The sequence below is a fragment of the Ambystoma mexicanum genome, chromosome 10 (genome assembly GCF_040938575.1).
Source record: "Ambystoma mexicanum isolate Mex_15411 chromosome 10, UKY_AmexF1_1, whole genome shotgun sequence".
NCBI classification, from domain to species: domain Eukaryota; kingdom Metazoa; phylum Chordata; class Amphibia; order Caudata; family Ambystomatidae; genus Ambystoma; species Ambystoma mexicanum.
Window position 1 is genome coordinate 514,791,537 of NC_090932.1, and position 25,112 is coordinate 514,816,648.

At 44.7% G+C, this 25,112-nt stretch overlaps 1 protein-coding gene across 1 annotated transcript in view; it reads right to left on the bottom strand.

Annotated features, from left to right (window-relative positions):
- LOC138491524 (serotransferrin-A-like) overlaps positions 1–25,112 on the bottom strand; it is a 658,259-nt gene that overhangs the window by 66,455 nt on the left and 566,692 nt on the right. The window contains exons 14-15 of the mRNA XM_069618062.1: positions 20,351–20,415; positions 20,024–20,208 (exon numbers count right to left, since the gene is read on the bottom strand). Of these exons, the coding sequence (XP_069474163.1) occupies positions 20,024–20,208; positions 20,351–20,415 (250 nt within the window). The remainder of the gene's footprint in view (positions 1–20,023; positions 20,209–20,350; positions 20,416–25,112) is intronic.

The window sequence follows — 25,112 nt, forward strand, 5'->3', positions numbered from 1 at the left end:
CTCGCCAATCGATCAGAGGATTGTGTTTCTCTAACCAAGGTATTCCTAGAATAATCTGAAACTGAGGGGCCTTGATCACATCGAACACGATCTTCTCATGGTGTCCATCTTGACTTACTAGCGTCACCTCTTGAGTGGTATGCGTTACTGGCCCGGAGGCTATCTCCGTACCATCCACCGTAGTAATGACGTCCTTTACAGCCTTGGGGCAAAGAGTTAGATTCATCCTCAAAACCATTTCATGATCCACATAATTGCCGATGGAACCGCTGTCGACGTAAGCTTCAATTGCATGTAATCGATCTGGATTATCAGGGCTAATGAGGACCATAGGTATCACGAAATGCGAGGTCACGGAACTGGTTTTCACGCTCGGCAAGAGGACCTCTATTTTTGTCGGGCGAGGTCGTTTCCCTGCTCAGAGTTTTTACCTTTGGTAACTGCAGCTCCTACTGCCTTCTTGGAAGGTTTCACCGGACAGTCTCGAAGAAAGTGCCCTGAGTTTCCGCAATAGAGGCATAATTGCAACTGTTTTCTCCTTTCCCGCTCCTTTTGTGTTAGAGGACCTTTCAGACCCCCTATTTGCATGGGTTCCCCGGAGTCTACTCCCTTGGAAGGAGTTGGCGGTTTGGAAAATACTCGAGCATCAAACTTGGAACGATCGACCTTCCTGTTCTGCAGTCTGTGATCTATTTGAACGACTAAGTCTATATAGTCCGAACAATCTTGTGGGGGATTCACTACTTGGGCTAACACATCTTTGAGCTCTCCACGTAGACCTCTATAAAACAGCGTAATCCTTTTGTCCTCAGGCCATTGAGTTTCCACTATCAGTCTGTTGAAAGATGCAATATAAGCCAAAAGGTCTTGATTACCTTGTCGCAACGAAAGAAGCTCATTGTCCAAGGCCTGCCCCTGTGAATGTCTTGCAAACAGTTTTTCCATACTGAGCTGAAAAGCTTGAAAATCATGGAGGACCGGATCATCTTGATTTACTAGAGGGATCGACCAGTCTGCCGCATTGCCACTAAGGTACGAAAGCACGAAAGCTACTTTAGCTTGATCAGTTGGAAAGGCTGCTGGCCGGCATAAGAAATGCAACCGGCACTGATTGATAAATACTGCAAACCTCTTTGGGTCACCAGAAAATCGTTCGGGCGGAGCCAGTGGTACATTCCCAGGTAGGTTGATCTGCACTGGATTCATAGAGGATGTAGAAGGAAGATTTCCCCCAGATGCGGGTAACGGGGTCTGTCCGGCTTGTGACTGTAGCAATTGTCTAGCGAGATCATCTGTTCGCTCCTTGGAAATAATCAGTTCCCTTCTTAGAGCGTTCGTTTCCTGACGGGCTGCATGCACTTCTGCCCTTAGTTCCCCAAGTAACTGGGCTAGCTGGTCGGTATCCGAGGTTTCCATAGCGCCTGGACGGGAGTTTTGTGGTAGGCTTTGCGTTCTGTAACGCTCACCTGATTCCCGTAGAGGCGCCGGTCTTGACTGGGCGTATACCGTATCTGCAAAGGTGATGTGTAACACACGGCTGGCTCTTTGGGCTGGACCTCTGTGCACTGTATGTCTGACTTGAAGGGTAAGATGTCTGCAGATAGAAAATATGGGATTAAGGAACTGGGTTATTGAATGTCTCTCTCTTCTTCCCTTTCTCTTCTCCTGTAGAACCCCAAAGGTTAACGCTCTCACCTTAGGTAAGTGAACGCCGTGCTCTCCATCTGCCTTGGGGCAGGGTGCTGTAACCAGTTTCTTCACTGGATAAGGGGAGCAGGCCTCTTGACTTCAGAGGACTGCTGTCCGTCGTTTACTGCACGAACGGTAAGTTTCGAGTAATTCTAATGTCTTTAAAGTCTTTAGTAATGATGTTTCTTGTTTTGCAGGGTTCCGGCGATGGCGGATGCCGGGCTGAAGTGAGTTGAAGATGGAGCCCGTGTGATGAATAGAAGCGCCTGGAAGCACGTAAGTAAGCGCTTGTTGCCTGCTTCACGATGCGCTCTAACTGTCTTTTTATTTTGCAGGTACAAGTTCGGAGCGGCTGCAGGGTGCCGGAATACCCACTGGGTTAGATGTGGAAAGGAGTAATGGCACGTGAGTATTAAAGTTCCCCAATGTCTTTAAACGCACCTTGTTTTGTCTTTCAGATGCGGGATGCAGCGCCGAAGGCCTCCGGAGCGTGCGAAGAGTTGGTAAGCTTTTGTCTTTCAGATGCCGGAATGCAGTGTGAAGACCTCCGGAGTGCACGAAGAGTAGGTAAGCCTTTGTCTTTCAGATGCCGGAATGCAGCGCGAGGCGTTGGTGACAGCCGATGGACCAGGTAAGTGAAGAGCTGTCACTGAAGACCGTAATGCTAACCTGTTCTTTCTTGTCTTTATAGGTGTTGCTGAAGACTGGATTCAGGATGGTAAGCCTTTTTCCTTAGGCCCAGGATCAGATGCAGAAGACACGATGAGCGTTCTGCTGCAGAGGATGCAGAATAACGCAAAGCAAGAATCATCCATCGGGTGTGGTTTAAATAGCCTCCTGTAGTGCTTAGGTGTCTCCTTCCACAGCCACGCCTAGGTAAGAAAAGAGTTCCTGCTTTCCAGAAGAGTTCCAGTGTTCTGAATCTAGGGAGTGGCTCCTGCCCCACCCAACAGGAAAAGTAGTTCCAAACAGAAGAGGATCAGAGGCTCAACTGGCAGGCAAGTAAGCAGCATGGTCTGCTGCAGGTAAGTCCACCCAAGCATTATGAGCCCGGCGCTTCCAGTGCTGGGACTGGGCATATTTATGAGCCTGGTGCCACTGGCGCCAGGACTGGGTCCAAAAGGTCCCAATTGGGACTGGTTGGCACTCGGAACCTGGGTTATGGATCTGCTGCCAAGGGAGTTGGGAAAACCCTGACCTTTTGGAAGCAGAGATCATGACAGGCACACACGTAACGTATTGGTCCTACGAAAGATCATTGCTAAAAAAGATGATTACTGTAGATTCTGCAAAGAGCGGGATAAATCGGAAACTTTGAAACATCTTTTAGTTGAATGCTATGGGTTGCTGGAAATAAGAACTGCATGCTTTTTTCATTTTTTTAAACATAATCGCCTAGTAAAAATAGAACCTTTATGGTATATCATTGTGAATTGCACAGGTGTTTCTATGCAATTAGCGGTTTTAAACTTTTTTAAGGTTGATTAACTTGACAGAGGATCCATAAAGTATTAGTTTATAATAACCGCATCAGAAAAATTGTGTTGTGATGCTGTATACTTCTTTTAATGTATTTTTGTTTTGTTTTTTGCAACGTGAAACAGAATTGTCAAGAAGGGAAAATGTCATGTTCTATATTGATTTTTCTCTTTGATTGTACAATTGTAAACAATTGATCTGCTATAATTTGAAAAGTTGACTTGCTCAGCTGTATCAAATTAAGAAAAATGTTTTAAAAAAATATTTTCTTTGATACTCTCTAAGCCTTCTCAGGTTTTGGACTGGAGTCTTCCCAAACTTGAGGATAAGAGTTTGCTTCAGTTTTACAAAGTCTAATCTATCAGCCGTCGACATTTCCATAATGGCACTGCAGCCAGAATGAGGCAGTCTGCTGATCATCAATGCAATCCTATCAGCATTGTTCACTCCTTGTACCTCACATTCATACTCAAAAGTTACAAGCCAGTGAATTATGTCATTCATCTCTTCATACATACTTAGAAGATCTTTTGGAAATCTACAATGTGAAGAGGACCAACAGCATCTCCAGATCCTCTTGAAGAACCTTGTGAAGCCTGAATCTTGGCATGCATCAGCTGGTAACCCCTGTACTTCTGTCTTTCATTCCTCTCAAATTCTAACCTGGCCACATTAAACTCAAGCTCTTTTTAAGCCTGAGTTTTTCCTTCTTCAAATCAAAACATGCCTCAGCATCTGAGGTGGTTACAGACAGTACTCACCCTCAACATTAACCACTGCACTGGCAGCAATTTCATTACTGGTTATAGGTCCAGCCCGAGCTCCACTATCAGAACCACTAGCTAGGATAGTCACAACCTTACTATTTTCAAAATTCAGAATTTGTACAGCTAACTCTGCTTTAGTGCCAAAGACTGGTAAGCTCCTGTCAGCACACATCTTTTTCAATTGATCCACTTTGGAGGAACTTAAAGTGGTGAATGTGATTGCTTCCATGATATCTATTACAGTGAGTGACTGTTCCTACAAGGCAAATACACATTATAGTGTTCTGTTTATGTATTATCTGGACACACCACCAGTACTCTACACTGTGTTACCCAACACAGATCCTTTTCATAAAACACCCAGATGTTATGTGGAGAGGGTCATCCCACCGCTGTGCACCAATTTGTTAGCACTGATTTTCTATACTCAGGCCTGGTGGACAGATATATAGAAGGCCAAACCATATTGTGACAGGGACATCTCTGGGGAGCTGTCGCCAAACCAGTTTGGGTAGCAGTGATAGGCGTCTAGGCTAAGTTCTTCAGAGGTGCTGAGCTTGTAAGGGGTCCACAATGAGGTCACACAATAGGAATCACAGATTACACTTAGACAGGATGTATAAAAATACAGTTATTATGTATTGGCCAAAACACACTATAGAAAAATGATTACTCCCAAGTAGAGTTATCACACAACATTATTAAACATTGATACGTATATACATTCACTTATTATAGGGTATAGTACATATCACAACTCCTGCAAAGGAAAGGTTAGATTAGTATTATGCAATCAAGGTCCACAGAAAATGATCCCTAACTTAAATTGTCCAGCCCTAAATTGTCTGTGGCCTTTTGCCCAATAGTTCAGGTAAAGGTTCCACAGAATCTATTAAGCAGAAAAACATGCAGGTACGGTCTCTGGGGTCCACTGAAGGGTTCTTATGGTTAGAGTATCAACTGAACTAGCTAACACTTTCAGAAGTCTTGCGCAAGCAAGCAATGGCAAAGCCAGAATTGTTAGAATAAAGGTTTATTATAAGCCCATTCACTTATAATGGGAGTAGAGGGGTAGGTAAGAAGCTCTGCAACTTACCCCCTGTACTCTGATTATTCCCCAGACTTGGCAGGACAAAGGAAGAGGGTCCATGATTGCTTTTCCCACTTAAAGTCACTGTCGCAGGGGTTACAGATTCTAGCTGATCTCCGGTTGGTGTCTTTCACTATTGCAAGGACTCTCGATGGAAGAATGCAGCAAAAAATCAATGAAGGACTCAGCTCAGGACTAGACTCGGGTCAGGTAAGCGATTTCAGATAGTGGTCACCACAGCACGGCGATGCTGTGGTCATACTTTCCCTCCTGTTTCAGGTCCTCTTGGTGCTAGGGCATCGACATTTGGTAGAGGCGAGTCTCGTAGGGCCAGCTGAGGATCCCCAAAGTTCCAGGTCAAAACCTGGAACTGTGATACCGGCAGCACGGTAGGGCAAATTTGGAGCTGGTCAGCAACAGGACGATCCCGGGACACTTCCAAAGGCTCTTCATTGCAGGGTACCGAGCAGACGTCAGGAATGGATGTTCCCTCCACTCCAAGGGTTGCAGCTCCTTTGCAGGACTCCTAAAGATCACAAGCAAGACAGGGCTCCTCCAGGACAGCAGCACAAGTTGGTAGCCAAGCCTTCTTCCGAACGGGTATCCGGTTTCTTCGCGGGTCTCCCAGCTGCATATGATTCTTGGCTCCTTCAGGTTTCTCCAGGATCTCTGAAGAATGGATACAGGGTTAGGATACAGAGTTTTAGGATTCTTATCCTAAAAGCCAGGTAAGAGCCAAAACTCCCACTAGCCAATAACAACACTAGCCAACACACACACCCCAGCAGTGGTCCAATCAGGACCACTGGCAGTAACATTCATGCATACCACACAGACACACTAAAACCAGTTTGTGGATTGGGAGCAGACAGTCCCAGCCCACATCCTGCCAGCAAACACACACAGCCCTCCAGTAGCCCGCCCAAAGCTTCTGCTTTCCTGGGCTTTCCTGGGCACTAGAAGTCCTTATAAGGAATGTCCTCGCCTCTCAGACCAGGAAGAATGTTAAAGCACAAGATGGTAAAAGGACAAGCGAAGAATCTTATGGCACGGCCATGTTTGACCAATAGCCACAGTTAGTAGCCAAACGTGGTAAACATGATAAGGCTAAAACGAAAAGTCCCCAAAAGTGGGAAAAAATCACTGCTGCCACCAGCTTATCCATTTAGCACACCTAGAGTAAAACAAAAGTCCTCTTAGTGTATGTCTAAGGCAAAACTAAAATGTACCCCATTGTACTGCAGTGTAAACTGCATTGTACAATGATAAAAAGTTAACACAAGTGATACAAAAGTAACCAAAAGTAGCAACACAGTAACACGACTAGGGGATACAAGGGTTCCCAGTACTGACAGCCTGATGTGAGCAAAAGCCGTGCAGTGAAGTCTAAGGCTTCTATGTTGCCTTTATTATAGTTTGTCATCCTGACTGCTGCCTTTCTTGTGTTTCTTTTTTAGAGTTTTAGTTATTCCCATTATAGATTGTGTAACAATTGCCTTTTTTAATAAGCATGATGATTTCTCTAAGTTGTTAGGACCTTAATAAGATCATTGAATCTGTATTATATATATATTTATATGTGAGCATTAGTTAATTGCCAGTGAGCATACCAATAATCTTTACTTGCATATGGTCTTACTGTACTAATGATTTGTTGTCACCAGGTTTCTAGCTGACATTTGGCATGCTGATTTCTGCACAATGTCAGGAATTGTGTTTGCAGGATGGGCAAACACCTTTGCTTTTCGTTTATCCATGGATTATGTTCCCACTTTTTCTTTATGTTCTGCTAAGATTCCAATATCGAGTTACTAGCGGTACCACCTGGCGTTGCACGGGTCTGTAGCTGACATGCATGTTGGGGTCTGCTATAGCCTTGTGTATGTTTTATAGTGCCATTACATGCTATTTTTGAAAAATAACAAAACCAGTAATCTCCTGAATTTGCCTATACTGATGGCACAGGGCCGTACCACGCTCCAACGCTGTGCAGGGCAAATGGGTGAGGTTGTTCAAATGTCACTATCGCCAGTACACCCCAGACTGGTATGCCACCCTCGGGCCAAAATTTCCAACAACCAAGTGTTGTGGGGCTGGAACCAACAATCTTAAAATTGTCAATCTCCCGAAATGACCTATACTGATAGCACAGGGCCGGACCCCAGCCTGTACAAGGTGAATGGGGGGGGGTTGGTCATATTTCACTATCACCAGTACACCCAAGACTGGTATGTTGACCGTGGACCGACATTTCAGCCCACCAACTGTATAGGGCTGGAGTCAATCCGGAACATCCAAATACACTTTCACAAATATATATATGTGTCATCTTTGCATACGTGGAAGCCGACGCCAGAGGCTCATAGCAAGTCAGAGACAGGTCCCATGTGCATATCTAAAAGGATAGGTATGAAGAGATAGCAGGGTATGACTTCAAACTAAACATCTATTTGGTGTGCTGTTTATTTCATACCCGGATTTTGGAAGCATTATGGTACTTCTTTAATAGTGGCGTAATTCGACTAATCCTTATTGGTGCCGCACACAATAAACTGTCGTAAAGAAACTAGTTTGCTATGGAAAGAAATTGTCAGAAGATCCGAAAAGGACATTTTTTGCCAGACTCTTTCTATTCACGCTTATAAAAACAAATCAATAAAGCAGCATCATGTTTTTAAAATAACTCTTTAGGTACATAAATAAAAACCATGTAAGTCTAATGAAATATCACCGCAATATAAAAGGACGGGCAAAAACACACGGACGAAAAATAAGGAGCATTGGACCTCACTATGAGTATGGAAGTGCGGTAAAAGTGGCGGTAAAGTGGTAGTAATTCAGTTACTTACACTTTACCAGCACATTATTGCACCGCCATACTATGGGTTTTGAGGCAAAGTTGAGGATGAACTGCCCGCCTTTTGCTGTAAGTAGACCCACCACTTTATCCCCAAAACATGGTAAATGTAACGCAATGTTTTTATGGAGATATATATATATATTTATAATAGTACGGTGCTCGCCACACTATAGTTAGTTCAGTATCAAGTTCCATAGGAAACACGAAAAATGAATTGCTAATTAATAGCATAAGACTCACAAGATGGATTTGGCTGAAATTCTGTTAAAGAAGTAAAGCAGTTATTAAGAAAACAAAAAAAATAAATGAAGTTTCGGCCTAGTCCCTATTCATTTTTTCATACAGGAAAACGTCACATTTTTGCTGAAGTGCACAGCCAAAACCGGTGGACTGAATTGGACCACGTACGAAATAACCTGGGCACGAAGCGTGCACTGGATTTCTGAGAGGGGGTGGGACTGGGGTTATTGCGTCCTGTAGTTTTTAAAAATATTTGACAGAGAAGTGGGTGCCCCCTTCTCCCAAAATCATAGTGATATCTCCCATTGGTGCTTTGCAGCAGAGAGGCTTATCAGAAAAGAAAAAGCTGCCATGTTTTGTTTTCGATCAGAGAAATAACTGCTGTTATACCCACGGTTATCCGAAAACGAAAAGGCAGAAAAATGCCATTTGGTGGAGGAAAAACAATGTAATGGCATAAAGCTAGAGGTGGGGGGACATCATGTGAAATTGGGGAGTTGGAGGGTGCTTGGGACCAAGTTAAGTGCATGAACGTTTTCTTGCAGCTGTGATTATTTGGCAGAATAACTGTGATTACTAAAGAAAACGAGATCAGGAATACAAGTGCATCACACAGAACGAGGGTTGGAGGAGCATGGAGAGGAATACAGAGGGGAAATGAGTTTAGGGGATTGGGTGGATCGTGCCAGGAGGAGTGGGGCACTTAGTGATAGACTGGTATGGCAGGGAATTTTTTGTGTGTGTTTTTTCCAGATAACCGCGGATACCGGATGCCTACAGATTACCGCAGCTATCTCTAGTACATTGCTATTATAACTGCGGCTGTAGCCGTTTTCACGCTACAGCTGTTAAAAAACTGCACTGTTTCTCTATCTGACAATTAATGTGACTAGGCTGAAAACAGCGTATTTATGTTTTCTTCATTACTCTTTCATTTTCTAATGAGACGTATCTATTTTCTAGTAACTATATCTAACAGTTACTACCTCCTACACTTTAGCTGATTATTAGCAACTAAAATACTTTTACTGGGTTCAGTAATTATAGCTTTTAACTGCATATATTACACACATTGTATATTGAATGTTGCATATGAATGTATTTTCAGGGGAAAAACATTAGTTGCAGGGATTTAAGGTGAGCAATAAATTGTGACAAAACCTTTGCAATTCAGGGAATAAATGTTAGCTGCTTGGTTGTTAAGGTGAAAATGTAATGCAAAAAAACCCCTGAAATTTGGAAGACAATTTAGGCAAAGCCACCTTAATTTGCTGCCCTCTGTTGCAAAGCATATGGCCACAATGAGGGCCTTAGAGATTACAATACTGATGACATCACCAATGACATCACTGGTGGCATCACTAATTACATCATATATGACATCACTAATGGCATCAGACATAAGATGACTCAAGAGATATGTTACAATATTTATAGGACCCCTATATATATGTGCTTTCAGTATGCTTAATAACAATGGGAAGATTGTATAAAAAAAATGAAATGTCTACAAAAGGCATGACATCCATATTTGCGAAGCTTTCATTTGCAGTAGTTGATAAAAGATGAAAATTAAACTATACATATCTTTACTTTTATTTTAAAAAAGCAAGCAAATAAAATTGTCCATTGTATAGAATAAACTGGATTATGGCAAATATATGTAAGAAATGTGTAAGATAATATAACATGTATATACAGAAGTAAGAAAATATTAATAGAATTAAATAGAAATAGAAACATGTTGAAATATGAGTGTTTCATAAATCTTAAATGTACAGATTTAAATGTGTGGTTGTGCTTAGTATGTACACATATTGTTTTATAAATGAGAAGAGAAGTGTTATAAAACCAAAGAACGTGTATGTATTGGGATATATTATAGAAATTCTAAGCATAGGTATTCTTACAAAAGTATTATTACTGCAAAATTACATGTGTATATATAGAGAGATACATGAAAGAAATGAAGTTTACAAATTCAAACTTTACTTGTAAACATGCAATTAAATTTGTATTATTTTCAGTTTTTCTTCTCTAAATTAATTATGACTTTTGTTGTGTTACATGTTCACCTTAACGTCCCTGCAACTAATGTTTTTTTCCTGAACATATACATATATATCATACTACATAATACAAGGCCATCTATGTTTGTCCGAAGCTGTCCTGCCCGCTTCGTCTGTTATCACCGACAGAGGAAGCTGTTGTCTTAAGCATACAACAATAAGACTTCAAGTTCATCTTCCAGGTAAACAAATTGTGCATGTCAACAATGATAACATACAATTAGCAGCAGAAAAAGCCCAAGACAGTGATGCCACTTTAACACCATTCCTCAAGTTGCATAGACTAAGAAAATATATACATTTTAAAAAAAAACATGAACAGAAATTAATTTGGTTAAGCAATATTTCTCTAACAAAATAAATAACGTTTTTTTTCAATGTACTTATGTATTATGTAATTCTCTCCAGGAGTGCCCCATGATGTTCATTCCTTTTGTAAGGGCTGCTCACATTCCATCTATGGTGCAAACTCCTGTCATGCCATGGATGTGGGGAAATCTCACAAAATCGGCCTCACTTTCCCAGTACCCAGTAGTGCCATCTCTTTATCTCCTCAGTACTCAGCTTTTTTCCCCGGTGTGTCAGGGCCACAGCCTCATTTTACTGTTTTAAACAAGGGTGTGGGAGAAACACAAGATGTCTATGAAGTGCTAATGCAATGTCCTATTTACCTGCTTTATGGGATTTCTCCCACTCAGGAGGGTCAGCAACCACATTTTAGTTCACTGCACCCTTCAAAGAGTTTATCTTTAATGCTCTCTTTGTTTTCTATTCAGTTTTCCATCTCAATCTCCTATAACCCCCTCCTAATATCTATTTGCTGGATGCTTTCCGCTATCGTATTCTATTTACATTTTGTATGTTTTTTCTATAAATGTTTATGCAGCCCATCTTCTCTTTATTTGTCTTCTCTAGTTTCTTTGTATACTCCTTCTCGCCATCTTCAGTCTTCCATTTTATTCCTCCTTTGTGTACTTCGACCACCCTGTGCTCAATTAAGCTTCCAAGCTTTTACTTTGTTAGCCCCAAAGCACTGGAATGCACTTCCTCTCCACATTCTTTTTGCTTTGTCTCTTGCCATCTTTAGCACTCCACTTAAGGAACATTTCATAACATTTACGTATTATGTAATTATTAATTGTAATATTTCTTGGTATCTATTATCATATCAATAATATTCTTCATGTATGTTTTAAACTTTATTTTACTTCAATTTACTTTATTTTATGATTTCATGTCTACTTCGAATCATGCTGCACGTGAATTGAATTACCCTGACATCCCTCAACACTTTATATTTGAGTCCAAAACCTGTAAGTGGAATCCAAGACAATGAGGAGCAGATACAACAATTGGCTGTATGTGCTATATGTACTATGTTGAATTTTCAACAGAGTCTGTAAGATTTTGTTTGAAGTTACTACTCCTCCACGTAAAAGGAGCAAGATACTTTACAATTTCTTTTTTTCTATTAACATAAATTACATTAATATACACCACATAATATATTTACTCTCTGAAAATGTCTTCCTTTACGCAAATTAGCCCATGTACACCGGCTTTTCTACTACTATATATATCAAATACGTTTTCCCCATTGCCAGGTCCTAATGGGAGAGAAGACCCACATATGTCACTGGGCGCCACAGTATTCCATATGCTCTCAAGGATGCCAGAGGCAAATTGAACCTTGTGACAGGAATGCCAATATTCTATTCACCTTCACGTGAATTCTCTCCAGGAGTCGCCCCATGATGTTCATTCCTTTTGTAAGGGTTGCTCACATTCCATCTATGGTGCAAACTCCTCTCATGCCATGCATGTGGGGAAATCCCACAAAATTAGCCTCACTTTCCCGGCTCCCAGCAGTGCCATCTGTTTATTTCCTCAGCACTCAGATTTGTCCCCAGTGTGTCAGGGCAACAGCCTCATTTTACTGTGTTAAACAAGGGTGTGGGAGCTCCTCTACTGAGAATAAACATGGGTCAAACACCCGGTTCTATGGGATTTCTCCCACTCAGGAGGGCAAATAACCACATTTTAGTTCACTGCACCCTTCAAAGAGTCTATCTTTAATGCCTCTGTTTGTTTTATTTTGTGTCTTCCATCTCAAGCTCCTATAACCCCCTCCCTAAAATCTCTTTGCTGGATCACTTTCCACTATCGTATTCTACTTAATGTTGTATGTTTTGTCTATAAAGGTTTATGCAGCCCAGTTTCTCTTTATTTGTCTTCTCTAGTTTCTTTGTATACTCTCTCTCGCTCTCTTCAGTCTTCCTCTTTTTTCCTCCTGTGTGTACTTCGACCACCCTGTGCTCATTTTAGCTTCCAAGCTTTTTGTTTGTTAGCCCCAAAGCACTGGAATGCACTTCCTCTGCGCATTCTTTCTGCTTTGTCTCTTGTCATCTTCCGCACTCCACTAAAAAAAGATGTTCTCTCTTTTTCTACGTCTTCTTTGAGTACTTTCATCCAGATTTGTATGGATCATGTTGTGTACTGTTTTATGATTGATTTGGTACTAGAGCTTTGGGGAACGTGCTTCATAACTATAAATACAAATTTAAAAATAATACAAATCCAGTTTGCATTAATATAGTTATGTATATTAACGTATTGCTGATTATTCATCAGCTGAGAGAGTAGCACTCTCTGTAGTGATTCAAAAATAACGTTTGGGATACCACGTCCTTCAACAGATACTTCCTTTATGTTTCGTTTTGTAGCAGAAGGTCACAGCATACAAATACATTTAAATTTTAAAAGCCATTAGACTATGGCCCTCCCATAATGTATCCCCAAATAGCTGTGGCGTTGACACGTTTTGCGGCTGTCTCGCCTCTTGCTCACAACAAATGCCTCAAATCTCAAGTGCATGTTAAAATATCCGGTGTGTGCAAATCATGGAGGTAAAAAGAGGACTTCTTCCTCCCATTCTTTTCTGGCTAAATCTTTCAGCCATCTTTGTGTGAGAACTAATAAAAAATGTTATTTGGAACCTCGCATTTGTGCTTCTTCTGTTAATACCGGAAAAGGAAAGTAAATCTTCCAGTTTCATCCCCAATGCAATCGGGCTCAAATAATGCAAAGCCACAAAAACACAATGGGCCTCATTACGAGGTGGGCGCAAAGGGATACTGGGCACCGTTAAGGACATCGGTGCCGGTAATCCCTTTGCGCCCTATTCCGAGGTCCCTTAGCGGGTCCCTTCCTTAACACCTGGTTTTACCAGGCGTTATGGACGGGGCCCGTTAAGGGAATTCAGAACTAATAATGGTACCGCAATTTGCGGTACCGTTATTAGCGCCTTCCCCCTTCCCATTGAGCCCTGTGGGGGCTGAAATGGGAATGGGGAATGGCTTTTTCAATGGGGACTTACCGGTCCCGCAAAGGTCGGAAAAGACCGGTAAGTCCCTATTGAACGAGGGCGCACTCGGTACTGGTATTGGAGGTAGTCATGGCGCTAATAGCGCCATGACTACCTCCAACCTCGTAATGTGGCCCAATGTGCTGCGCATTAGGGGTACAGGATGTTGGCAACTTACCACTATTATTCCCGCAAATGATCTATAAAGTGCTAATGCCACATACGATTTGGTTATAAAAGTGAAAGTTGCTAGCAACAGTTTATTTCCTTAGCTCAAATCGAACAGCTCTGAAATACATAATGCTTGCCAGATCTTACATGCACAATGCTATCAATTTCGAATGATATGAGACCACAAATGCACCAGTATTCTTACTGCGTGCTGTGTATTAAAGTACAAAACGCTAGCAGCTTTCAACTATTATCGCAAGATGTCTATAAAGTGCTAATGCAACGTCCTATTTACTTGTCAAAGTGCAGAGTGCTAGCAGCAATTTGATTCCATAGTACAGATCAGATAACTATAAAAGTGCACAGTGCTTGTCAGATCTATCTTACATATTGCTATTGTGATGGTGTGTGTCAGGGCCCCAAGGGTTCCGTTGCCGCCTCCGCCGATGCGCGGGGGCGGGCGATCTCACAGCGCAGCGCGGGAGCAGCCGCGCGTAACAAACCACGCGACTCGCGGCTCCGATGCATAAACCCGGACTGACCCTACGTCAGCTCCGGTGATTCCTTTATTTTCCTTTTTCCCCCGGTGTCACGTGCTTGCGCACGCAGGACCACGTGACACCACATTCCTCCCCAACTTGGAGATATTTATGCATTACACTTAATAACATGGTAATTAACACGGGATCTTGTATACAGTTTTGACTGGCAGAGGAACATGCGACTTAACTGTCTCTGCTGTCTTTCTCGGGGTTCATCTTGGTTTGGGCGTTCGCCTGTAGATTCCGTCTGCTATGTATCCTTGGAGGCGACATGACGGTTTGGGCTTTTCTCTCAGGCGATAGCGGGTGTTCCGTTCTGTAGGCCTGTCTTTCCCCGTGATCTCTGCTTCGGTTTCCCTGTTGGGCGAGTGTGATCCGCCTGCGTTTCCTGGCGTGGCTAGACTCTCCGTTGGAGCTGGTCCTTGAGGAGTCTGCGGCGTCCTTCTGCCGTCTTCCCTTGGGGGTGTTGATGGTTCTTCCCACATCTCCGGAGGTACTTTTCTGAAGTGCGATATGTTGCGTGTCACGGTTTCTCCCTCCCGGGTGGTGGTGACCATGCTGTGGTTGGTTGTGCTGACTGTCCACGGTCGTGTTTCAAAGTTTAGGGACATCTTCTTGGGCGGTGCCCGGTTCTTGACAATGACAGTGTCTCCTGGGATTAATTCCCGGTGATTGGCTCGCCTGGCGATGCTCTCCTGTTCGTTTCTCCTTAGTCGCCTGGCGCCTATCGCGGGGATGTCAGGTTCTGGGGCTGTCCAGTGGGGGTGTATGGGGAGTTCTGCTTGTATAGGTACCCCGAACATGAGGGCGGCGGGGCTAATCCCGGTGGCTGAGTGCGGGGTCTGTCTGTGTGTTCTCAGAAACCGGTATACGGCCGTCAGCCACGAGTGTCTTTGTTCTTTTGCGATTCTGATGACCTTGGTAAGTGATCCCATGAATCTTTCTGCGTCTCCATTTGCTTGGGGCCATCTCGGGGTGATTCGCTGGTGCTTGACGTTCACTTCCTTGAAGTAGTCGCGTAGTTCTTGACTGGTGAAAGAGGGCCCGTTGTCGCTCTTCACTTTCCTCGGGATTCCGTGGGTGGCGAATATCTTCTCCAATGTGAGGATGGTGGTCGCGGCGTTGGTCGAGGTTACATGTTCGACTTCCGGATACCTACTAAACTCGTCGATGACTACGAGTAGATACCCTTCTCCCGCGATGGTGCAGTGGTCCATGCTGACCGCGTCCCAGCGTGTGCAGCTTCTTGGGGTACTGCTAATTGGTTCGGGGTGTTCGGGCCTCCTGGATGCTTGGCAAGCCGCGCAGGATTCGACTAGCTCTATTACTCTTTGCTGCATGTTCGGCATCCACATCCTGGACTTGAGGTAGGCCGTGGACTTTACGATTCCTTGGTGTCCGCTGTGTGCTAATCTGAGAGCCCTTTCCTCTAGGGACTCAGGCAATATAATGCGGTGTCCTTTCAGCAGCACTCCTTCGGGAGCTATTGAGAGTTCGTGCCTGATCCCAAACAGTGCTCTGAGCTTGGTTTGGGCTGGTGTTGTGCGGTGGGCAATTGACGTCAGATAAGTTTTCCAATTGCCAGACTGGATGGCTGCCGCAGTGTGTTGTAAAACGGTATCTTCTTCTGTCTCCTGTATGACTTCTTGTAGAGTCAGTGCTCTCGGTCTTGCGCAGGCGACTATCTGACAGACATGCTCATTGGTCTCTTTCGCGTGGTGCTGCTCACTGTCGGTAGCCGGTCTTGGGTGACGAGACAGGTAATCTGCTGGGTTGTCTGATCCTGGGCGGTACTCCACCTCAATGTTGTACGGTTGTAGCTGCAGCATCCATTTTTCTATGCGTGCAGGTGGGTGGGGGGCTGAGCCTCGGAAGATCGGGATTAGTGGTTTGTGGTCTGTAAAAACTTTAGCTTGCTTCCCTAGCAGGTAGACCTTGAAGTGTCGGCATCCCCACAAAATGGCCAATGCTTCCTTTTCAATGTGCGCATAGTTTTGTTCGGGTTTTGTGAGGGCTCTGCTGGCAAATGCGATGGGGAAAACTCTGCCCTCATTGTCAGTTTGGGTTAACACTGCTCCTAGGCCACAAGGGCTGGCATCCACGAGAAGCTCGGTCTGTTTTCTTATGTCGAAGAATGCCATGGTGGTGGAGGTAGATAGAGTGTCCTTGATTTGTTGGAACGCTTGTTGGTGAGTAGCGGTCCATTCCCACTTCTGGTCCTTCTTTGTTAATTCTCTGAGTGGACTTGCGACGCTTGCGAGGTCAGGGATAAAACGTGCGCAGTAGGTAGCCATCCCCATGAAACTTCTCACCTCGGAGGCAGATTGTGGAGCTTTGGAGTCCTTGATGTCCTGCACTTTTGACGGGTCGGGGGAAACTCCCTCCGCGCTGAATATGTATCCGAAGAAACACAGCTCACTCTTGTCGAATTCACACTTCTCTGCGTTGAGTGTCAGGCCTGCGTCTTCGAGCCTTTTCAGGACTGCTGCTAGGCGTTGATGGTGTACTTCTTTATTTGGGGCATATACGAGGATGTCGTCGCTGATGTTGGTGGTTCCTTCCAGGCCTGCGATAACTTTGCGGATTTCATGTTGGAACACTTCTGCTGCAGAGGATATTCCAAAGTTCAACCCTTTGTATCTCATCAGGCCGAGGTGAGATGAGAAGGTAGTGATGTACCTGGATTCTTTCGATAGGCGTAGCTGGTGATAGCCTGACCTGAGGTCGAGTTTGCTGAAGACTGTAGCTCCGGTGAGGTCTACGATGAGTTCGTCGATCGTGGCGGTTACGTGGCGTTCTCTCCCGATCGCGACGTTGGGAAGTCTCATATCGATGCAAATTCTTACGGCATTCGGCTGTTTGGGTTTTTGCGCCTCGACCATGGGGGAGACCCACAGGGTTGGTCCAGATGTTTTTTCAATGATCCCTTCTTCCACTAGCTTGGTCAGTTCTTTTTCTACCGCACTTCGTAGGTGGAACGGGATCCGTCTGTGCCGAACTGCTTTCGGTTCAATTGTGGTGTCTATGTGGAGTTTGATGGTCCTCCCCTTGAGGCACCCGATGCCCTGGAATAGTTTACTGTGTCGTTTTAGTAAGTTGTTGAGTTTGTCTTGTTGGAGGCTGAACGCGAACTGTATCAGTTTCAGCTTCTCTGCTGTCCTGCAGCTCAGTAACGTCTCGCAGCCGGCGTCCACGACATATATGCGTGCGCGGCAGTTGGTGTTCTCGTGGGCGAAGTTTGATTTGAATGACCCTCGCACGGGGAGGGGTTTCTTGCAACCGTAGGCATACAGCCTGACTCTTTTTTGTTGGAGCTCGGGCTTTGGGTGAAGTTTGTTGAATGCAGCTACCGGCATGACGTTCACTGTTGCGCCGGTGTCGATGACCACCTTCAGTGGTTCTCCATCGGAGAAGACGGTGCACGACGGTCTCTTCCTCTGCCGTGACCGATGTGGTTCAACTGCAGATATGAGATGGATTCGGTGTATCCGTCTGCTCCCTTTTTTCCGTCTACTCTTGTCACCTCTATCGGGGGACGTGCTGCTGTCGCTGTCGTCGCTGTCACTCGAGTCTGGGGACCTCTGGGACTCATCGACGGCTCTGGCTTTTCCTTTTCGTGTCTGGGGGTGTGAGTTTTCTCTGGGCGCGAACTTTTTCCGGCGTTCTTGTGCCTGGCGCGGGGTCGAGTCTTTGTCCGGTGGGTTTAGACAGACCGCGGCAAGGTGGTTAAGGCGGTTGCATTTCCTGCACGTGGAACCCCATGCGGGGCATGATTCACCTTTGTGCCATGGGCTTCCGCACCATTTGCAGCTCTTGTCCCGCCCTTGTGGTGGGTGGGGCTTCCAATCTTGTCTCGTGCGAGTGTTCTGGCGCTTGGAAATGGCTGCCACATCTTCCATAGGTCCGGGGCTGTCTAGTGGCAGTTTTTGGATTGCTGCTTCCATGACTGCTACCTGGTCCTCTGTCTGTTCGCGGAGGCGCGCCATTTCAAGGATCCGTGATAGGCGTATGTTACGTTCTGAAAGTATAGCTCGTCTCAGTTTCTCAGAGGATATTCCATTAATGATTTGGAGACGGATGGCGAATTCTTCGTCTGGGAACTTACAGCCTACCGCCATTTCACGAAGGCGGGCGTGAAATTTGTCCACCGTCTCTTTCTCTCGCTGCCTCGCCATGCAAAAATGAAAGCGTTCGTAGTCCGGGTTGAGGTCGGGCTTGAACATGTTCGTGAGTGCGGATCTCGCTGCGTCATAGTTGTCTGCGCTGCCACGGTTGGGTGTTGCATTAAAGAGACGCAGGGCTGCAGCACCAATGTTCAGTAGGAGGAAAGTGTGCATTTTCTTGGGCACGGTGATGTCTCTGGGCTCGAGGTGCATCTCGAATTGTTGGAGCCAGATGTCCCATCTGATGGCGGCGCCAGAGGTGAAAGGGTCAAATGGCGGCATAAATGATGTTTGTGTTGGGTCGGGGTGTTCGTAGGAGATGCTCCTCCTGGAAGAAGGACTCGAGCCGGCTCTCCCGGGGCTGGTGCTTGGGCTCGACATGTTACGTTGTAGGTGTATCCCTTGGTGTTGGAGCGTGGGCCTAGGGTGCTTGTATGCTGCTGCGTAGTACCTGGTCAGGGCTGTTGGACTCCTCCAGGAGTGTCCGGTGGATTCGTTGCAGCTGTGTGTGGGAGCCCCTGTCTAGGCTGGAAGGTGGGGCTTCAACCACCTCAATCACAGCGTTGTTCCTGGCTGTAGCTTGCCTGTTTTCAATTCCTTGATTTAAAAAAAAAAAAAAAAAAATTTTCTTTTGATGCGGGCGGTGCACAGCTCCGTGTCGGGGTCGTAGCTCCCCTCGTCGCCAGTGTGATGGTGTGTGTCAGGGCCCCAAGGGTTCCGTTGCCGCCTCCGCCGATGCGCGGGGGCGGGCGATCTCACAGCGCAGCGCGGGAGCAGCCGCGCGTAACAAACCACGCGACTCGCGGCTCCGATGCATAAACCCGGACTGACCCTACGTCAGCTCCGGTGATTCCTTTATTTTCCTTTTTCCCTCGGTGTCACGTGCTTGCGCACGCAGGATCACGTGACACCACAGCTATCAATCTCAAATCGTGTGAGGCCTAAAATGCACAGATATTACTGTTATGTACTGCGTATTTAAAGGGCAAAGTGCTGGCAGCTTTTAAATATCCTCGTAAAATGCCTATAAGGTGCTAACGCAACATACTATTCATTTATGAAAGTGCAAAGTGCTAGCAGCAATTCAGTACATTAGTGCAAGTCAAAAAGCTATAAAGTGCATAGTTATGTATAGTAAGTAATGTGTTTACATTGATAGCAAGTCAAAAAAGCTATTAGGTATGGAGTAAAGTGGAGTAATTTCTAAAATACTGATGCATTTTAGGGCGAAGTCAAAGCATGTGTGTTTTGGATGCCTACTGATGCGTGCACAACATGACTTTGTCAGCTGATAGTCGTTGGTTCTTTATTTGCTAACACTGGTGTATCATTATTTTCATACTGACTACACAATTATTCGATAGGACAGTTTGCTTAAAAATGGGATGTTGGTGGATAGATAAGAGGCATCAAACGTTCTACTGAAGTGTCTCTTGTACCCTGGCCTACCCTTTGAAAGGCTTCCAGAGAGGTAGGGGTAGGAAACCATACTAGGGATGCTCAAGTAGCATGCATCTCAGCAATGTGAAGGCGTGTCCAATGCTTAGGGACACATCTGAGGCTGCTGAGCATGAGATCCGTATACAGACCTGTTGAGCATTCAGAATCCGTACAATAAGTCCTCTCTTTTCAGGGAGAGAGACCACGCCGTGGGCAGGAACTTCAGCCAGGTGACACCGCCGGTAATTGTTAGCTCCAGCTCGGCTACCATCACGGCAGAGTAATTCAAAATCAGTCGCTTTAAGACCTTTCGCCCAGGCAGCTGGGTTCTTTCCTGCACAAGAGAACACATTAAATGCTGCATATTCCCCAGTGAGGTGACAAAATTTAAGAGCCGTGCATTCGTGCAACAGTCAACACAGATCACTTTTGGGAGAAGAATGTGAACACTTTATGTACTGGCTGTCATCACTTACCTTCCGTATTTTCAGAGATGGTGGTGTGCTTGGCAAAGGCCACATCCCCCTTCTCCACAAGGCACCTGCCAGAGACAATCACACATTTTAAAGCTCACCCACCCAGGTATTGAATCTGCATGAAGGTCAAATTGTGGCTTTTTATTCAATTACTTTATAAGCAATCAGAATGTTCTACAGAGGAGTTCTGCACATGTTTCCCTCTGTTAAACAAGGAAGTCACTAAGCCACATGTATTAAGGTTTCTAGGTCATAAAATGCACATTAAGATACTACTTTTCTGTGCATTGTAGGATGCTCGCATTCTGCTCTTTCCCTGGGGAGGTGGAGGATTACAGATATAGATGGTAAAATGCCCAACAAATCCATGTAGGAAAGTGATATTGATATCTAAAATTGCTTTTGCAATGAACTTCCTTCCTTCTGTGGCTTCGATGCATGGTTTTGAGAGTTACATTGGCTAATTACGAGGGTGATGCAAACCTTGGTCCTTGGTACCTGGATCATTCCTACAGGGGACAGGAGGTTATATGTCAGGGATCACCAAAGGAACTGCAACATCATGGAATATTCCCCTGTCTGCCTGGCCTAGGAGATACAATTGGCCACCAGGGGAGTTGCTATGTCTGGAAAAGACCCAGGGCTAAGCTGATGTCGGAACTGTTGGGACTGGGGGCTAGCTAGTCTTTTGGCTGTAGCTCCTGAGATTCTATCCGGGGCTACAACCAAACGATCAGGGGCTATAGCCCTCTTAGCCCCCACCTAGCAACGCCCCTGTTGGCCACTATGGCGAACCTTCTCTTTTAGCTGTTCTTGAGCTGCAAGAGAAAGACATTTAGGTTGGGAGAGCCCCCTTCCTGAAACCCCTGCCTTCCTGACACAGCCCTGCTTTGGAGACCAGTGTGAGAAGATAGAACCAACGACAGTGGCAAGAAACCAGAGCCATTTAGATGTGGTTCCTCTGAGCATAGGAATACAGAAACTATTTCAGTTTCAGTGTATTTCATTGTTGATAAAATGTTTCTACAGAAACCATAAACCATACTTACATATCACAATTATAAAAAATATATATATATCACAATGTACCTAGCATTAAAAGATCAAAGCGGTACAAAAAAGCTCCCCAAGCTTAAAACAATTATCATTTGAATGGGCAAGATATATAAGAGTTAATGCATCCTAGCTAGTTCTTACAGCATGTCTAATAAAAAAAACAACTCCAGATACCTTTTCTGAAAACAGTGTAGAAGACGGCAAACACATAAAATATGCACAAGGTCCTGTACCCCCTGGGAGCACAAGGGGCAGGTCCTTCTTCATAGCCCCATCCTCTTCAATGCACCAATAACTTCCAGTTTGCAATTGGGCCAGTTTCCATTTTAAAAAGATCCCCCATTCCTCCAGGTGAGGGACGTCACCCAGATAACACTGGAATTGAAAGGCTTTGCCGACAGACACCAAAGCAGGTGCCTATCAGTAGGGGGCCTCCACCTGATGCAGAGTGTATAAACTGTACGCGAAGGGGGAGAGTAAGGAGAAAGAGGAGGAGTGACCATAGGGTCCTTTCCTTGTAAAAAATGCTTTTGAACAACTCGAACCACTCTGGCACCTGGCAGAGAGGACCTGTGGTACAGCCACTTCTGGGCAACAGATCCATGGGAGAAAATGACAATGGAAAAAAGGTATTTGTATGTGTACATAATTTTGAACATGTCTCATTTTCATATACAGCTGCCTGCTAAGCTTTGTTGCCCTGACCACCTCACTATCATCGCAGTCAATTTCCAGTCTTGCTCCAGCTAAAGAGCTCCACCAATTAGAGGAGGATTGTGAGACGTGTGGTCCAGAGTGCTGACCAGGATCTGAGTACTGTCAGGGGAAGACTGAGCAAAGTGCCCTTAAAGAGCACCTATCATCTGTAGAATGGAGGGTCTGTATTGTATGTACATAGTGCAGTTGCCTAATCTCAACCATATCCACGAAAAAAGAGTGTAAAGATACTGCTTGATGTAAATGCATGAAAGGCAAAGGTACTCGAAGGACATGCTCTTGCATTACGTTAAAGACAAAACCATTGCAGCGTGAGGTCATATGAAGGTCGAACTTAACCAACCTATTACTATTTTATTAAGAAAGTTTGGATTTGGTAGACCATTGCCATTTCAGTTACAATCCAAAAGAAGCAATGGCAACAGTTTTGGCTTTTGTGTAGGCATGGGGAAGGCATTTGCCAGGCAATGCCGTAGTGGTTTTAACTGCCTATCAATTGCAGCTTCTGCAAAATGGTGTGAGTACTTGGACACATAATACCAGTGCCTGGCAAATGCCTAATGCTGCTGGCTTTGCCAATACTTGTTTTTAACAGGACTTCTGTGAAGAACATGCATAGTGCTTATAAATCGATTGGTTGAAGGCAAACCTGGTAAAGACATTTCTATTACACCAGTAGCGCATGGACAGGGCAAATTAATTAATGAACTCTCAGAAGACTGCTTTGAGAAAACACTGGCAGGCACCTTGAGCACAACATTTGATAGTAAGGCTTGTTAAAGGTAGCACAAAGAGAGCCCAGGAGAATATGTTTTGGATGAGGAGGGGCAGGAAGTGGATTGAATGGCACTCGGCATTAGCATGGCCATGGGCAGTCAATGGGTGAGTAAATAACCAAACAACACCTGCAAGCTTTGTGTTCCTCGTCATATGCCCTTTCGCCCTGGCTGCACTCTAAGGCAATAGATTCGGCTTATAGGTGGCACTAATAGCCAAAACTAATGAACTGACTGTGGCTACCTTTGATTTCTGCTAGCAGCAATGCAGTGAGTTGAGAAATGGTTGAAAACATTTCACAGTTTGTGCATCTAAAGTGGCCTTCACCTACCTGAACACAGAAAACTCATTCGACAAGTTCAAGGGCTCTTTTTAGTTTTGCCTCATAGGTGGCGCTTTAGTTCCACCTATGAGTCAAATGTATTGGCATAGGAGGCACTGTTGCAATGTGAGGTTATATCAAGGTCACACTTAACCAGCCCATATCTATTTCATTTTTATTTTTAAGGTACATATGGTTTACAAATAAACCTTTTACACTACATTTTAAACAACATTACAGACAACATTATACACATACAATACAAATATTACAATATCTGTTGCTGTAATATCCTAAAATTGACAATTTTAAGGTTTAAAAATTGATTTCATACAAATTCATTAAAAAGAAATAACTATCCAAACGAAATAAATAATCAGAATTAATAATTAATCAATTTCAATGTCAACAAACGTTTTTCGGCTTCTCATCATATATGATAAGAGGCAGCTGTCACTATCCATGAATTGGCCATAAACAGACAAGACCAGAATTTGACAAATCTACTATAACCCTTCACATAATGCTTGCAAGTTTCAGACAGGCTGTCAAAATGTGACAAGATTTTTTCGATAAATGCTTTGCATAAACGGCACATTCTTAATTCAATTATTAAAACCTGCTAAGCACCAACATAGGAAAGAGTAGGGAGTACTATGAGAAACAAGAGGGTATCCTCACTCCTTCTCCCCCTGGATCCTCTGCTTGGGTGGTCAGGAAAAGACCATTGCTCTTGGATCCCGACCCTAGGGGTGGAGAAGCAAGGGAGGATCACCTTGGGGATTGTGAATAGGGTGCCACCAGGTGAAATGTGGTATCCCCCTTTTTCCTGTGAAAGCCAACTTAACCTTCCCCCACCCTTTATGGGCTATTGTATAACGGTTCCCCTCAATTTTCTTCATTGAGCCTACTACAATACTGGGACGAGGAAGAGCTGACTAGGAGTACTGAACACTAGTAACATATTTCACCACTCTAGTACTGGGACAAAGAAGATGCCTACAGATTACTGTGAAGGTCAGGCATGTCATTCTAATTGCAGTCAGGCAATTCTAATTGAAGACTCACACCTGCAACCTGTCCTGCAACCTGTCAGGTGGTTGCAGGTGTATAAAAAGGGAGGAAACCAGCAACACACAGACCAACAGGGAGACTGTTGTGGAACAGTCCTGTTATGAAGGAGGCAGCCGTGGTGGGTCCTGCAGAGCAGACGGGATGCCGGCAAAAGACCCAAAGGACTTGTGGGGGCCACAAGCAGCCGGGCTGCGAAGGACCCGCAAGTTTGGCAGCCTCGGTGGTGGAAGCCGTGCCGCCGGAGCTATGAGCGGAGAAGAGGAAGGCAGGAAGCTGCCAGCGTCTGCAGAAACAGAGCAGAGCTGACAGCGACATCCGAAGAGCCACAGGAGAGCACGCAGAGCTCACAAGCAAAGGGAAATGAAGCTGAATACCGGCAGCGCAGCCGTTCAAAAGGAACACACAAGACTGGAGCGTTCCTGGGGCTGTGGGGAACGAGAGGCAAGCGCTGTACAAGTGAAATCATATGACATTGATGAAACAAACCTGAGGCCGCGAGTTGGGTGAAATAGAATATGGCAAAGCAAACAGAACAATTATTGAATACTGCACTGAATGACACTTTAATGAGCAAAGTTATGAATGAATAAATGCATATGAACTACAGCTTGACAAGAAAGTAATAAAAGAGGTTTGCGAGAGAGCATAATGATAAGGTGGTAATGGAGTGAAATAACCACTAAACTAACTCTTGCAATTGAACATAGTGTGGCAAGACCAAGGATTGGTCCAAGTTGTGTGATACAGAGTGGCTGGGCCAAGGATTGGTCCAAGTTATGTAACACAGTGTGGCAAAGCCAAAAGGCTGATAAGGAC